Raw genomic sequence first — 16,528 nt, forward strand, 5'->3', positions numbered from 1 at the left:
CTTGTGAAAGTGTTGGGTGACTGCTTCTTCAGGGGGGATGCTGAATACCATGCAGGGACTTCCGCCATCTTGCTTTTCTAAGTAACCCAAACACACATCCGCTTAAACAAATGAACTCACCGGATTTCCTGACAGGCTCATCAGTCCCATGGCCAACAGACAAGGGAGAAGAAAGGAGAGCAGGAGAGGAGGGGGTCGAAAGTATTTTATGAGATGTCTTAAATTAGTAATCTCAGCTCTTTAACACAAAGCCTCACTGATCTGATGCAACAAAAAAAATGACAACCTAGGGTTGGAGCAATAGTACAGCAGGTACGGTGTTTGCCTTGCACACGGCTGACCCGGGTTCAACCCTCGGCATCCCATATGGTCCCCCAAACACCGCCAACAGAAATCCCTGAGCATTGCCAGGTAGGGACCACAAACCTAACCAACAACAACAACAACAACAAAATCTCAGCAGCCTGAGGGAGGGAGGTGGTACTCTGGTGATGGGTGAAGTGTTGGAAACCATCATTAACAGTATTGTGAATCAAAGTATCTCAATCAATAAAGATTGAAAAATCAAAAAGAAACAAAACAGCAGCCTCATTCCTGACATCCTCCTCCACAGCCATGACCTGAACTGTCGTCAGCCTTTAAGATGGCCCAGGACCCTTGCTCTCACCTCAGAGTTGGTGTGTGTATCCAACGAAAGAACCACAGGGGTGTCGGTAAGTCACTTCTGAGAGACTAGATGATTAAGGAAATCAAGCTTTTGTCCTGGTCACTGTGTCCTCTGGGATCACTCTCTCTGGACAAAGACAACTTCCAGGATATGAGCAGCCTCATGTCCACTGGCAGGGAATGAAGTATCTTACCAACAGCCACACGAAATGGGCATAGAGCCTCCAGCCTCAGTCAAGTCTTCAGAACATCACAACCCTTATCAACATTTACATGTGTGTGAGGTTTGGGTGGTCATAGCCAGGGGTACTCAGGGGTTACCCTTGACTCTGTGCTTAGGGAATTACTCCTGACAGTGCTCAAGGGACAAAGGGAGCCAGGGCCTCCTGCGTGCAAAGCATCTCTCTGACCCCAATCCTAGTCAACATCTCATCTGCATGCTCAAGAGACACTTTCTGAGTCAGAATTACTCAGATATCTATCTGTCACGCAAAAACCATGGTACATATGTGTGGGTTTTTTAATTTTTTTTTTTTGCCATGAAATTGAACCCAGAGCCTCACATACGTGCCATCTATGGCCACTTCTCGGTCCGGTGTGTCGGGTCTAACTGAAGTCCCTAAGCTTAGGAGGCAATGAGAAGCAACTGAGAACAAATAACAAAGCCTGACAAATCTTCAAACAGCTCAACCTGACCCTTTGTCTTGTTGGCTGGGTTGGTTTTGTCCACACCTGGCACTGCCCAGGAGTCACTCCTGGCAGTGCTCCGGAGAGCACACAGTGCCAGAGATGAATGCTTCCTGCATGCAGAGCATGTGCTCTGCTGAGCTATCTCTCCTGCCTCTTAAAATACAAACATTCTCAATACACACAAACATTCTCCTTCTGCAAATGACTGTCCAAGACCAGCAAACAAGGTTTGCACATAGGATGCTCCCAGTTTGCACAATGGAGTGGTTGCTTAGGACCTGGCCTACATGGCCCCTGTGAGGGTCAAGGATGGGGGGTGGGGAGGAAGAGGGACCCACAAACTACCTCTGACTCCACACCTGTGTGCATTTTTTGGAGCTTTCCACAGCTTTCCTTCTTGAATCCCGAAGTGTCAGAACTGAGGTGATAGAAGCATGAGTGGGGGGAACCATCTCGGAAGATCATATCTTTTCAATCCTGACAGGAAAAGGCTGCAGGGGAGGGGCCAAAGTCACAGAGTTCCCACAGTACAGATAAAGCACCAAGGGACCACAGTGCCAAGTCCCAGAGTCCTGCCCGAAGGGGCCCACTTCCCTCCCTTGGCAGCCTCTAGCCCCGGTGCTGAATGTTCCCGGGAAAGGTGAGGGGTCATGACTCAGCCAGTTCCTTGACCCTCAATATGGAAATGACTCAGGAAAAAAGGGACAGAGGGAGATAGGCGGCCACCTACCCTTGTCAAAAAAAAAATGACATGGTGTTCTTAAGGTGAGTGCCTGTCTGACCCAATGTCTCAGCTGTATCCCTAGCAGCTCCAAGTTTACCTCACATGTCTTTGGAAGAAACACTCTGGAGGCCCCAGCTGGTTCTGGGATCAATGTCACTGAGAAGTCACCTCTACTGGTCTACATCCATGCACTCTAGTGGGAGCTAGGTAACCAAAGTATAGTGAGACAAGCACCAGGGATGGTTGCCCAGGAGAAGCCAAGGGGCATCTGAGGGAAGTGAAACCTGTACCAGGTAGGCAAAGAATAGGCGGGAAACTGTGGCAGGGCACAGGGGCCTGAGGAAACGATGTATTTTGGGTACAGTTACAGGAACCAGAACACTGGGGAGGAATGGGTGCTGGAATAGAGGGTCCTGCCCACTGGGCTGAGAGGCTGGGCCTTGTTCTGAGAGGACTGATAGACTGGGCCTTATCCTGAGGGAGCTAACAGTCTGGGCCCTGTTTTGGGGGCTAACAGTCTCGGCTCTGTTCTGAGGGGACTGACAGACTAGACCTGTCCTGAGGAGGCTGACAGACTGGGTCCTATACTGAGAGGGCTGAGACCCTGGGTCCTGTCCAAAGGGAACTGACAGACTGACAGGCTGACCCTGGAGCTTTATCCAGTTCCCAGCAGGCCAGAGGGAAAGACGTTTGTAAACAGAGTTCTGGTAAAAACTAAGGAGATCTAAGGTAGGGCAGATACTCCGGGAATATAGGGAAACTGTTTAGCACTCTGAGGAAGTTTTGAGGGGCGATAAAAATGCTCTAGAACTAGGCAGAGAGGATGATAGCACCATTATACAAATATTCTGTCACTCATGATTAATTTGATGTGTTTACGCACACATGCTGCTTGACTATATATGGGGATTGAGGCAGTGAGTAAAAAATAAGCTTCTGGGCTGGAAAGATAGTAGAGTGGGGAAGACGCCTGCCTTGCCTGTGGCTGACCCAGGTTTGATCTCTGGCACGGTTTATGATTCCCTCAGCATTTCCAGGAGTACTCCTGAGCACAGCACAGGAGTAAGTCCTGAACATCGCCAGGTTTGACCTCAACATCAACCAACCAACCAAAACTCAAAGGAGTTTCCTGGTACCCAAGAGGAGATGATCAACTGAGGTAATAAGGGACAGAAGAATTAAGTACAAGAGTCTGCCAGTTTTGAGGGGTCTGGGAATGACTAGAAGGAGTTGCCAAAATTTAGCCCCAGTGGACACTTAGGGGGCAGGCCAGGTTTTGGGTGAACTAGGCAGTGTGTTTGGGGAATGTGGATATGTGGAGAGAGGAGCTGAGCTTCACAGAGGATGAGACCTCAGGGTCTTCAGAGACCAGGGTGACTCCAGAATCCAGGAAGAGTCTCTTCTGTGGACCAGGAGGAGGGTTTGACTGGAGGAACGAGAAACCCCAGGCAAGAGAGCCTCCAAGATCTCGCTCAGCTTGAGAAGCTGAGGGTGGGAATGTTCAGGCATAGAGACCATCTATTGGCAGAAAGCTGGGGCCAGAATGCTTACTGAGAGCTCACTGAGGGCTGAGGAGATGGAGAGATGGATTCCAAACCAGGCTTGGGAGATAGACGAAGAATGTGGGTAGAGAAGGGTCCCAGAGTAGATGGGGAGTAAAGTGTCAGGACCCCAACTTACACATGTGAGAAGGCCCCCAATTCACACAGATAAAACTCTCATAGTTTCGGGAACTTTCAAGAAGAAATAATTTTTGTCTTGTTTTGCTTAGGGGCCAAACTCAGCAAGACGCAGGGGTTACTCCTGGCTCCGAGCTCCGGGATTACTCCTACCGGGGCTTGGAGACCATATGGGATGCTGGGGACTGAACTCATGTTGGCTGTGTGCAAGTCCAGTGCCCTCCCTGCTATCATATATCTCCAGCCCCCCAAAAAGGGCCAGCTTGACTGACATTGGCCAAGTTTCAGGCACACGCCATCCCAGGCACTAGAGATGTCCCCAGGTTAGTAGTGACATCTCTAGCAGGTGATGTTTCTAACACATGACAAAGTCACAATATTCCTAAATGAAACATCCTCAAAAGAGCTAATAGGGATTGGCGTGATAGCGCAGCGGGTAGGGCGTTTGCCTTGCACGTGGTCAACCCAGGTTCGATCCCCAGCATCCCATATGGTTCCCAGAGCACCACCAGAAGTAATTCCTTAGTGCTAAGCCAGGAGTAACCCCTGTACATCACTCCGTGTGACCCAAAAAGAAAAAAACAAAAGAGCTAATAAAAAGCTAATAAAAAAGAGAGTCCTTCTGTGCAGGGTTTCCTCTCTGCCCTCTCTGATCAGTGCATCCTTTGAATATACTTTCTTTGCTCTCACCAAAAGTCTCATCCCAGGGTAAATTCTTTTACCTTCCCTGCCCTGTGCTCCCTGGGGTCTGGGCTGAGCAGCTAGCTCATGCTTCACAGGGGGTATGAGGGGCTCTTCATGATTTTTCTTTTCCCCAACAGACAAGTGGTTGAAAACTTTGGAGAAGGAACCAGACAGGACGGGTGGCAGCTGCGAACGGGATGGACTCCAGGGAGCCAGGTGGCCAGGCCAGCCCTTGTGGGGATGAAGGGTGGACAGCTCCTCTGAGTTGTGAGGGAAGCCGGGAGGATGGGTGGGGAAGCTGATAAGCCTGCAGCCGGGGCAGGGCGGGAAGTGGAGGGAGTTCCCTCCAGACGCCTGTTTGCTGGGTGAAGATGGAGCTGAGGTCATCTCCCGAGGTGGGCAGGCTGGGGAGGGCTGAGAGAAAAGGAGGGAAAAAGCAGAGCAGGCCCTCTGGAGCAGGCAGGCAGGGTTGGGCTTGGACCCGTATGGCATGGTCCTGAATGGCCCAAGGAAGAGGCCCTCTGGGTCCCAACCACCCACAGCGAGGGCATACAAACACATCAGAGCCCCTCAGTTTCCTCAGGTGTAGAGGCAAGAGAGTGACCAAGTCTCTCTGCCATTCTGAGGGCATGGAAAAAGCCACAAAGGGCGTTCTCAAGGAACCCTGGGGAGGGAACTGTTCAGCTTCCATCTGATGCGGGGAAGGAGATGGGAGAGCACGGGGGTCGTGGGAAACAGGAAGTCAGAGAGGGGGAGACCTGGATGCCCAGAGCCCCAGCTCTTGTCCAGATTGTGCCCCTACCCAACCCCCCGTGTGCTAGGATCATGGCTGCTGGGTAGTGAAAAACGAAGCCCAAGATCCGAACTCACTGAGGAGAAAAAAAAAGTAGAATACAACTAGAGATTGTATTCTGTCTCCATGGATGCAACAAATGGATTCTATTTTCTTTGTGAATAAAAATAATTGGGGTTCCTGAACAGGAGTGATATACAGCAGGTAGGGCGTTTGCCTTGCACCCAGCCAACCTGGGGTTCAATCTCCAGCACCCCACATGGTCCCCAGAGGACCACCAGGAGTGATTCCTAAGAGTTATTCCTAAGCCTGGAGTGACCCCCAAAACAGCAAAAACAAAAATATAATAATTGGGGGTGGGGTAGCATATGAACATGAACAGTAGAACACCAACCACAAAACAAAGCAGCAAGTCCTGGTTTTAGTCAGACTCTGAAATTCCTAAAAAATAGCAATTCACTGGGACCTAGAAAGTTCACGTATTTCTAGAATACCCTATTTGAACATGGCTTACCACAAGAGTTGACTTCTATAAGCTTCTAAAAATTACCAAAAGCGAATAGAAACATTTTCTTGATTATTCTAAACATCAAGCACAAGCATTTGACATGCCTTTTAAAAACCCTGAAAAGATGCAAGCAAGCAAAATAGGAACACTATCAACTTACAGTTTTCCTGTCCTTCGAGGCTTGAACCTAAAAAAGACAAAAGGAAGATGTTGCTCTAATTCACTCGGGTTCCCCTGAACTTTAAACAATGTTGGCAGAGGATAAAAACTCACAGAGCAGAAACGCCAGCAGGACCCCGAGCCACATCTTGCCTTCTTGGACCCAGCCCAGCATCATCCCAGCACTGAAGACCTGGGACAGTTAGTGCTGCCTTTGGGCCATGCCTCCGGCGGGTAGAAGAAGCGTCCCACAAGCCAAGGCTGCCAACTGCCCTGTGGAAAGCAGAGAAATCACTCTGGTCACTTGTCCAGGGTCGCAGAGAAACTGGCTGGGCGACTGGTCAGGTAATGGCGGCCATTTCTGGAAATCGGGAACAATGAGGCCTGGGCTGGCCTGATATCTCCTCAGGAAATGACTGGCTTTCCTGAGAGGCCCCTGAATACAGTCGCTTTGTTTAGTTTTTTTTTTTTAATGGGGGGGGGGGGGGGAATGGCATAGTGATACGTGCCTCAGCATTCCTGACCCTCCTGCCTCACGTAGGTTTGGGGCCCATCTCCCGGCTCCTCTTTGATGCTCAAACAACTCCCTCTGCTATTCCGGAGCTCCACCCTGTGCTGTTCCCCTCCCCACAGGAGGTTTCTTTCCCAGCCTGACTCTGGTCTTTCCTGACAAAACCATGATGAGGCAGAACTGATTTGTCCCCAAACTGCAGGTTTTAGGGAGAATGTCTCCTGGGCCCAGCTGAGCTTGGGACTCAGGGAGCAAAGGCTCTCTGGACCTTTCCAGTTGGCTTCAGTATAGATGAAGGTCACCAGTAAGGTTCTACCACCCTCTGGGGAAACCCCCCTCTAGCCTGCACCCCTGAATATCTTGAAAATGTGGGGCCACGGGGATTTTTCTGTGAGGCATCTCTTCAGTCTCTTGTTTAAGAGCTTGTCGTGATTTCCAAGTATCCTTCAGAGAAGTCGGTTGTCAATCCCCCGTCCAGACTTTGGTGGCCTTGGTGACCACGGTTGCTCTCACCACTTCCGTTCTGAGTCCTCCAGTTTGGCTACTTGGATTCACAGTTTACAGAACACACCATGCGTCTGACTCTGCATGCTGTTCCCCTGACATGCTGACTCCGTCCCCCTTCTCCAGCTAATTCCCGCCTGTTTGTCACCATGCAGCCTAGGCATTTGCTCCTCCAGAACTTTCCCATCTCCCGACACTGAATTATCCTTCTTCCCTCGCCTCCTTCATAGATGGTTATCTGACATTTCCAGAGACTTCTGGCTCCAGAATGGAAAGGATGGAGGCCAGTAGATGGTCAAAAGGCATGAGTAGAATGAATGGGTGAGTAAAGACAAGCCTGAATGATCTGGATGATCTGGATGATCACTGCTTCAGAGGTAAGGCACAATACCATTTCTGAAACAGAAAACAGGGCTTCCCCCTGCAACGGTTTGGGGACCATGTGGTGCCGGGGATAGAACTAGGGTTTAATGCATGCAAAGCAAGAATCTAAACCCCGTACTGTCTCTCCAGTCCCTACCTTATACTATTTAATGGATTATCCCCTTTAAATCCCATACCAAGATAAAAGATTTTCCTCCTATGTATTTATATTTAATCAATTACCTATTTTGAGTTAACTTTTAAATTTTAGACCAAGTATGGATCAAAGTTCTTTCTTCTTTGTGCATATGGGCTTTGGGTCGTTCCGGCACCATTGGCTGAAAAGACTGCCTGTGCTCCAGTGAATTCCCTTTGCACCTGTCGACAAACAAATAAGAAACCAGTTATCTCACCGGCAAAACGGGCCTAATCAGGAGCAGTAACAGAAAGGCAATGCAGAAGTCAAGGGTCTCAGCACAAGCACCTTCCCAGAAGAAAGAGGGTGCTTTTTATGAAGATGAGAGGGACCATTATAAACAAGCCTTCATTGGAAGAAACTGGGAATTCAAAGCGTCATGGCACTTCATTGGTTGGTTCGTGGCGTTTCTCTCACTGGCTGAACTGTTACTGGCCAGGGCGGAGCCTCCGCCTTCCTCCCACTGGGCACCAAAGCTCACTCGCTTCCTGTCTGGAATGCAAGGTTCGTTACTTCCCTTCCGTTTCTGAAACGTGCATGCATGGGAACTCTCTTTTGGCTTCCCAATCTACTATTTATCTACTCATTTGTATCTTAGATTCAGGGCTTACTCCTGGTTCTGTGCTCACGGATCACTTCTAGCAGTAACTGCGGGACCTTATAGGATGCCGGGGATCAAACCCAGATTGGCCGTGTGCAAGGGAAATGTACTCCCTGCTGTACCGTCTCTCTGCCCCCGCCCCTAATCGTTTTTAAATAAGAGTTTGTTACTAATTACCATATGCCTTTGCTGAAAATCAGCTGTCCCTGCGTGTGTGGGTTGATTTTTGTCCTCTCCATTCCATTTCATGATCTATTAAGCCATCTTCAGAGATAACCGCAGCACTTTGATTTCTAGAGTTTTGTAATGTGTTTTGAAATCAGAGTCAGGTAGTTTTCCAATGTTGTACTTTTTTATGAGTTATCATTGCTATTCAGTCTTTGCATTTAATGTGAAATTTAAGATCAGCTTTTCAGTTTCAACCACATCTGGCGTGACCCGTGAACACGCCAAGTTTCCGTTTGAGTCTTTTCCCTGTTCCCTCAGCGAGGTTTTCTATTGGGCGGTGCACTACTCATAACAAATCTTTGTGTCCTTCAGAGTTTTTTTTCTTGTTTGGTTTTTAACTTTTGTTTTTGTTGTGCCCGGGATTGAATGCAGGACTGACGCATGCAAGGCAAGGGTTCTACTGCTGAGTTTCAGTCTCTTACTCTACGTCCTCCTCGAGAATTTATTTAGCCACGTAAACACATTCCCTGTCTTAAAATATGTTAAGAAGTTAAGTTTCACAAGAAAAGCTGTGGCTTGTGGTGTGGGAAATCATTTGCCACAGTTGTTCTCTACCTTTCCACAGCCCGGACAGCGATCAATGGGGTCAAAGGGAGAGTTCCCTGATGCCTATTCAGCATAGGGCCAGTCCGTTACTAGTTTTGTGAGTTGTCACCGCTTTCTGTGGTTCAATTGGTCTGTCTCCCTCGCTCTCTCTCTCCATGGGAACCTCTCTCTATAGTTTCATGGAGATATTATCCTCTTTGCTCTCTAAGTCTATAAGAACAGATGGGTGTATTATCTTTCATTTATCTATTGGTTTTTGTTTGGTTGTTGGATTTGGGCTACTCCCAGCAGTGCTTGGGACCATATGGTGTTCAGGATCACACCTGGACTCCTGATATAAAACAAGTGCCTTTGAATCGGGTACCCAACCCGCCTTTTATTTCATTCATGGCAAAGATGATCCTGTCCATCAGTATAGCCATGCTGGAACCTGTAGTTTGATGAGTTGTACATGCATTGGACACTCTAGTGTCTCAGTCCCAAAGAAATTGGACTCTGAATATCTGCTCTCAACTTGTGTTGAGATGCCCCAAACCACAAATTGTCCCAAAGCTTATATTTGTCATCTTTCTTATATATCCGGGGCTGGAGCAATAGCCCAGCGGGTAGGGCATTTGCCTTACATGCAGCCAACCCAGCTGACTAGGTTCATTTCATCCTCCCCTCTCAGAGAGCCTGGCAAGCTACCGAGAGTATCTCGCCTTCATGGCAAAGCCTGGCAAGCTCCCCGTGACGTATTCGATATGCCAAACACAGTAACAACAAGTCCCACAATGGAGTCGTTACTGGGCTCGCTTGAGCAAATCAATGAACAACAGAGGACAGTACAGTACAGTATATATACATGATTCAGTTATAGTTTAACTTTTAACTTAGGCACAGTACAAGAGTACTGACAGTAACCCACACTAAAACAGAACAATTATAGTAATATACTATAATAAAAGTGATGAGAATGTGTGCTCTCTCTCTCTTCTTACACATAGCATTTTCACATCTTACTGACCAGAGAATGCAGAACCCACAAAAGATGAAACCTTGGGGGTTAGAGCGATAGTACAGTGGGTAGGGTGTTTGTCTTGCATGAGGCCAAACCGGGTTCGATTCCTGGCATCCCATATGGTCCCCCTAGCACTGCCAGGAATAATTCCTGAGTGCAGAGCCAGAAGTAACCTCTGAGCATCACTGGGTGTGACTCAAAAAAGAAAAAAAAGTGGAACCCAAATAAGAGGAAACTAATCTCCTCAATTGAGTTTTTCTATATGTGTGGCCCTCGCCTGTCTGATCTCTTCCTTCCCTATGTACTTAATAAACTTCTTGATCAGGAAAGAGAGAGAGAGGAGAGAGAAAGAGAGAGAGTGAGGGAGAGAGAGAAAGAGAGAGAGAAAGAGAAAGAGAGAGAGGGAGGGAGAGAATAAGAAAGAACACTATTTCAGGGGCTAGAGAGTACACTGGGTGGGCACTTGCCTTGCACTCAGCCAACCAAGGTTCGATCCCTGGAACCCTCTATGGTCCTCCAATCCCTCCCAGGATTGATCCCGAAGCACAGATCCAAAAAACAAACCAGAAACTTCAACCCCCAGGAGGCTCATAAAAATTGGACTCCCCAGGCCTGTTGGAAGCACCAGCACTCCATACCCCTACCCCACCAGCCCTGCAAACACATACCCACTTCCATTCACATTTGAACACTCCCATGGCCCATGATCAGAGAGGCCTGCCAAACCTGGTAGGCCCTAGATGCCATGGTGCTGAATCATCCCATCATCCTAGCCAGAGAGTTGCTGGAGTGCACGTTCACAAATGTGGCCACACAACATCTTCAAAGTTCACAGTATGACAGCCCAATAAGAGCTCAAATTAGATGGGAAAGTGTCTCTGAAGCCCAGTAAGTTCAATGAACGAATCAATAGCACAGAAGACTCAACTCACACCTAAATGCTCAGCAAATCCTCAGACAATAATTTTAGTAACACCATTCTGAGATATATGTTGCAACAAGCAATATTCACTGTCACTGTCCTCCCATTGTTCATCGATTTTCTCTAGTGGGCACCAGTAATGTCTCCATTGTGAGACTTGTTGTTACTATTTTTGGCATATAGAATACCTCACGGGTATCTTGCCAGGCTTTGCCGCGAGGGTGAGATACTCTTGGTAGTTTGCCAGGCTCTCTGAGAGGGGCAAAGGAATCGAACCTGGGTCTGCCGCCTGCGAGGCAAATGCCCTACCCACTGTGCTATTTTTGTGCCTGATAAGGGGGCAGATACTGCGGTGTATATGTGTGTGTGTGGGGACACTGGTAGAGAGAATACTGAATACCAGAAATGATTATATTATGAACAAATTTGTAAATCATGGTGTTTAAATAAAATTTCAAAGAGGGAAAAAAATGGATTCCCGTGTTGGCAAGGATTGAAACGCAGATGTTCCTGTGAGCACCACAGGTTGCCTCAGGACCCTGAGACCCCAGAACTTGGCTCCTTCTGGCCTTCTTGCCATGGGGAATTGAAAGAGAAGACTTCCACACACTGGGCTTCTGCCTTCAAATACCAGGAAAGGGACAAATCCAAACACAGCAATTAAACTGCCTGTTGGAACAAACCTCAGGATGTGGTTTTTCTTTGAGAAACTCGGGGGGGGGGGGATGTGAGGTGGCTGGACGGGCAGGTCCTGAGCAGGACAGACACCCCTCCCGCAGTCAGGGATGAGGCAGTTACCCCCGGGGGAGCACATCCATGCAGAAACCTGAGCTTCCAGCCCCACCTCTGCGGCTTGCTCCCTTCAGCATCCTGAGGTTCGCTTTCCTCGCCTATAAAATGGGCATAGCATGCCCCCCTCTGCCCAATGTACAAGTTTGTTATGAAGATCAAAGAAAGCTGCCCTATCAAAACACATTAAGCCAGCAACAGGAACATAATAACACCAATAACAGCAATAGGAGTTATGATAATGGCAGGCCCGCCCAGCCCATGAAAGAACAGATGTTCTGCTGACTCAGGAGCTCCAGGCTGGGCTCAGAGCTCATGGGTCGTATTCATAGGCCCCGAACCCCAAAGGCGGGCATCAAGAGAGGAAGTAAAACAAGAAGTAGGTTGGCGGAATATTATCAAAGGGTTGGAGGCCCCAGGAGTAATGGGGTTTGTGGGCCTTTTGTTTGTTTTAGGGTGTGGGATCACGCCTAGTGGTTCCCAGAGGCCACTACCAGTGTGTGTTCAGGGAACTGTGCAAAGCTGGGGGCTGAATCCAGGCTTCCTGCATTGCCAGGCATGTGCTTAACCATTGAGCTATCCCCCTGGTCCCTGGTTGTGGACATTTTTGTCTTCATGAGCCGCTTCCTCCAACCACAGCATTGGTATAAATAAGAAGATATTCACATCCTATGACTAAAACATATCTTTAACCTTTTTTCCTTAGTTACTAATCTCATTTAAGCCATTTTCTCATGGGTTCCTAAAACTGCTGTGGGCCCTGGCACTGTGTCTGTTGGGTTAAGGGAGAAGGAGGCTGCCAGCAGATCAGGTGCCCAGCAGCCAAGGGACCTGTTCTCCTCTGTCCCAGGTAACCAGCTGTTCTCCTTGGAAGACAGGCAAAAGGACCACCATGTTTCAGAACACTCCAGAAGTCCTGGAGTATCCCATTCTCCAACCGCTTTCCTGGAATGAATGGGCTAACAACAGAAAGAAAAGCAGTCTTCTCTGGAAAGAAGGATGGCGGCCGCATGGGAGCCTTGTGGACAGCAGGTATGAGCCGGGGGTGTGGGGGCAACTAAAACCTCATGGGAAGGGGGGCGTTCCGGTCCGTCCTTCACGCCCTACCAAGGTCACCAGTTGCCCCCCACGAGCGGCTCTCCAGCACGGCCACAGCCCCAGAAGCACAAGGACTTAATGCAGAACCCAGCAGCTTGGAGCAGAAAAGTGAAAGGACTATGCGTTAATCCAGGCCATCATGTCTGCCCGGAGGGGAAAGGGTGTTGCTCCCTTCCGCCCTCCTCCCTCTGGAAAGAAAGATGGCGGCCACATGGGAGCCTTGTGGACAGCAGGTATGAGCCGGGGGGTGTGGGGGCGACTAAAGCCTCATGGGAAGGGGGGCGTTCCGGTCCGTCCTTCACGCTCTACCGAGGTCACCATTTGCCCCCCACGAGCGGCTCTCCAGCACAGCCACGGCCCCAGAAGCACAAGGACTTAATGCAGAATCCGGCAGCTTGGAGCAGAAAAGTGAACGGACTATGCGTTAATCCAGGCCATCATGTCTGTCTGGAGGGGAAAGGGTGTTGCCCCATTCGCCCTTTCCTCCCTGGAAAGAAAGATGGCGACCGCATGGGAGCCTTGTGGACAGCAGGTATGAGCCGGGGGTGTGGGGGCGACTGAAACCTCATGGGAAGGGGGGGCGTTTCGGTCCGCCCTTCACGCCCTACCGAGGCCACCAGTTGCCCCCCACGAGCGGCTCTCCAGCACGGCCATGACTCCAGAGCACAGAAACCAATTTCTTAACTATCTGACTTTCAGTAGAAATACTTCCAGGGTCAATAAGTAAAATAGCAGAAATCCAAAACCAACATTTAATTCTTGAACCCAGCTGTAGAAAGAAAATCACTTCACAATGCTTTTTCAGCATGTCTGATTTGGGGGGGGGTAAACTCTAAATTATAGTGGTGAATCTTTTATTGAAACAATGAATCTAATCAAAGCAGATAGAGTGTTAACTAGAATTCATCTGCCTCACAGGGACTGGGAGGGGTGGGGGATGGGGTTTTATTGGGGTTCTTCATGGTAAAAAATAAGTATTGGTAAAGGGAAATGTGTTTGATATTTGCATAACTGAGACCTAAACCTGAAAGCTTTGTAACCTTTCCCACAGAGATTCAATAAATAAATAAATTTTTTTTTCATTTCATCATCCTGTTATTCGTCGATTGCCTCGAGCAGGCCCCAGTAACGTCTCTTTCATCCTAGCCCTGAGATTATATTCAAGGCTATTTAGGAGAATGAGACCCATCATTGTTACTGGTATCTGGCATATTTGGTACGCCACGGGGAGTTTGCCAGACTCTGCCCTGTGGGCAGGCTACATTCAATAGCCTGCAAGTTTGTCCAAAGTAGTAATGAGACAATAATTTTTTTTATGACATCTTATTGTCTCATTACTACTTTGGACAAATAAATAAATTTAAAAAAAAGAAAGAAAAGCAGAGAAATTGGACTTGGATGAAATTGAGAGTCCTGTGCAAAGAACAGAGTCAAGAAACAGAGACCCCCAGGTCTTGTGGGCCCTCCCAGCACTCCTGAGTCTGAGACAAGAGAGGTCCTGCATAATAAAGATTTGCTGAGAGAGCAAAAGAGCCTGAAATGCAGTTTGGGTACAAACGGTCAACATGTACTATCCCCTGGACACTCACTGCCTTGGTCAGACTGACCCTGGACAGCAGGTCTTTGCTGAGCCAGGTTCCTGGGAGCAGATAGAAAGCCTGAGGATCTGGAATCAGCGGGATAGGATGTGGATTGGGGGACCAGAATCCCTGCAGGTGACTTCTGGTGCTGGCAGAAAGAAGGTCAAGCCTTGCTTCCTGAGACCCTTAACAATCACCTTTGGGGGCTGGAGTGATAGCACAGCGGGTAGGGTGTTTGCCTTGCACGCTGCCAACCCAGGTTTGATTCCCAGCATCCCATATTGTCCCCTGAGCACCAACAGGAGTAATTCCTAAGTGTAGAGCCAGGAGTAACCCCTGCGCATCACCGGGTGTGACCCAAAAAGAAAAAAAATCAACAACAACAACAACAACAACAACAAAAATCACCTCTGTGCTACCTTGGACAAACAAGTACCTGACTTAGCAAAGAAAAGTCCCTGATACCCAGTTACAGTGGCTGCTCATCAAAACAACAGGCCATTTTGTAGCATAGTTCTGCTCCACATGTGGGGCATACCCCCTTTCCCCATAAAGTACTTACGGTTCCTCAGAAATCCACCTGTATTTCACTGTATAACCCTCTCTCAGGGGCTCTCACAGGAAGATGCCCCGTTTGCAGGGTTGTTTGTGCCAAACCAGACTCCTGTATAGAAATGTCTCCAACTCTTTGGGGTGCCTAAAGCAGTCAACTTCCCAGTTTTTGCTTTTCTTGTCAGGTGCTTGAGGAGAAACACACCTGGAAGTGACAGGACAGTATCCTGGAGGGGGACCCAGAGGGAGGAACCTGCAAGGACTCACACAGGGAATCTGAGATGTGATCTGCCTTGGGGCGAGGCCAGGGAGGTTTACCTGACATAGGACAGATCTGACTTCAGGCCTGCCGAAGGCAGCCACTCTTCTGGAAAATTCTGGAAGACGGTTGCCTCTCTGAGGCTGACTCTAGCTTTCCTCATCCTTCCTCTGTCTCTCTCTGTCTCTCTGTCTCTCTCTCTCGCTCTCTCTCTCGCTCTCGCTCTCGCTCTCGCTCTCTCCAGGGCACAACTGACTTTTTCCTCTCACTTCAACCCCCCTTGCCCCAGCACTCCCAACTTTGAGTTATTCGTAGAGTTTGTTAGATTCCCCAGAGATCTCACATCCAAATCCCTCACAAAATTATTCTGTGCTGGGTAAAAGCTCAGGGGTTGGGGGCCTACGTGCCAGCAACCCACATTTGATGCCCAGTTCCTCATGGTCTCCTGAGCACCATGGAATACTCCAGTGGGCCCCAACGTTGTAGAGGTCACCCTATCTTTGTCTGGATAAAACTCAAAACCCCAGAGAGATAACAGAGATGAAAGCATTTGCTTTGCACTGGGCCCACCCAGGTTCGATTCCCAGCTCCATGTACGGTCCCTGAGCCCCTCTTGAGTGATCCCTGAGCACAGAGCCGGGAATAAGCCCTGGGAACTGCCAGGTGTGGTCCAAACCTTCCCTGCAAGTCCCCCCCCCCCCCAAAAATCCAGCAGTACCAGCAAACTGAACATCCGTTAACTGGAGGATTCTCCTGAGATGGCCATCACCGTGGGGACAGAATCAATGTTGTGTGCCCTCCCCTTTTCTGCCCTTTCAATCCCAAACGAAGTAAACATTGCTCAACTCAGAGGAAGCCCTCATTTACTTATCAGATGGTCATGGAGAAAGGACCCGCTGGGAACAAATCTCCGGGTGGGGGGTGGGGAGAGATGTTCTGACTTATCTAAAGGGCAGCCAAGAGTTTTAGATACAGAAGGTGACTAAAAGTACGCACAGTTTCTAACTTATCACCAGGCTTTGATCCAGAAATGTGTTTTCAAGTTGGCCACTAAAAAATGCTAAATAGGGGGATATGGTGCCGCCAGCAGGTCAGTCTGTACCTGTGAGGCAAGTGCATCAGCAGCCTGATGGCGCCTGTGAGGCAAGTGCATCAGCAGCCTGATGGCGCCTTCAGACTTCCAGATACCCCCAAATTACTGCTGTGCCTTTGGCCAGACCCCCAAAACTTGGAGCAAAGTTTACCAAGAAAGTAAACGGCCAAAAGTTAGGTATGTGGGAAACACACCCACAAACCACCTCCGGCTCAGCTATATAATTGGAGGCATGGTCTCCCTGGTTCCTGATAGAACTGCTTAATGGCCATGATCCCACAGACTCAGAAACCCAGCAGCTTTTGGCAGAAATGTGTTCGGTCCCTGCTGTAGGTTGCCGGTGCTGGGCCAACCCAGGTGAGAATAGGTTTCATGCCTTGGCC

General features: G+C 48.9%; 1 protein-coding gene across 3 annotated transcripts in view; it reads right to left on the reverse strand.

The window, feature by feature from the left end:
* Positions 1 to 15,825, reverse strand: part of PECAM1 (platelet and endothelial cell adhesion molecule 1) — a 57,321-nt gene extending 41,496 nt beyond the window's left edge. For 2 of the 3 annotated variants that reach the window (XM_056127728.1, XM_056127726.1), the window contains exons 1-4: positions 15,771 to 15,825; positions 7,525 to 7,659; positions 6,018 to 6,176; positions 5,905 to 5,931 (exon numbers count right to left, since the gene is read on the reverse strand). In XM_056127728.1, the coding sequence (XP_055983703.1) occupies positions 5,905 to 5,931; positions 6,018 to 6,081 (91 nt within the window). In that variant the 5' untranslated portion in view covers positions 6,082 to 6,176; positions 7,525 to 7,659; positions 15,771 to 15,825. Of the gene's footprint in view, positions 1 to 5,904; positions 5,932 to 6,017; positions 6,177 to 7,524; positions 7,660 to 7,694; positions 7,804 to 15,770 lie in introns of those variants that run through there. The other variant, XM_056127727.1, reaches the window with a different exon arrangement.
* Between the last annotated feature and the right edge of the window lie 703 nt (positions 15,826 to 16,528).

Source organism: Sorex fumeus, unplaced genomic scaffold (genome assembly GCF_029834395.1).
Source record: "Sorex fumeus unplaced genomic scaffold, SorFum_2.1 ptg000063l, whole genome shotgun sequence".
In the NCBI taxonomy this organism is placed as follows: domain Eukaryota; kingdom Metazoa; phylum Chordata; class Mammalia; order Eulipotyphla; family Soricidae; genus Sorex; species Sorex fumeus.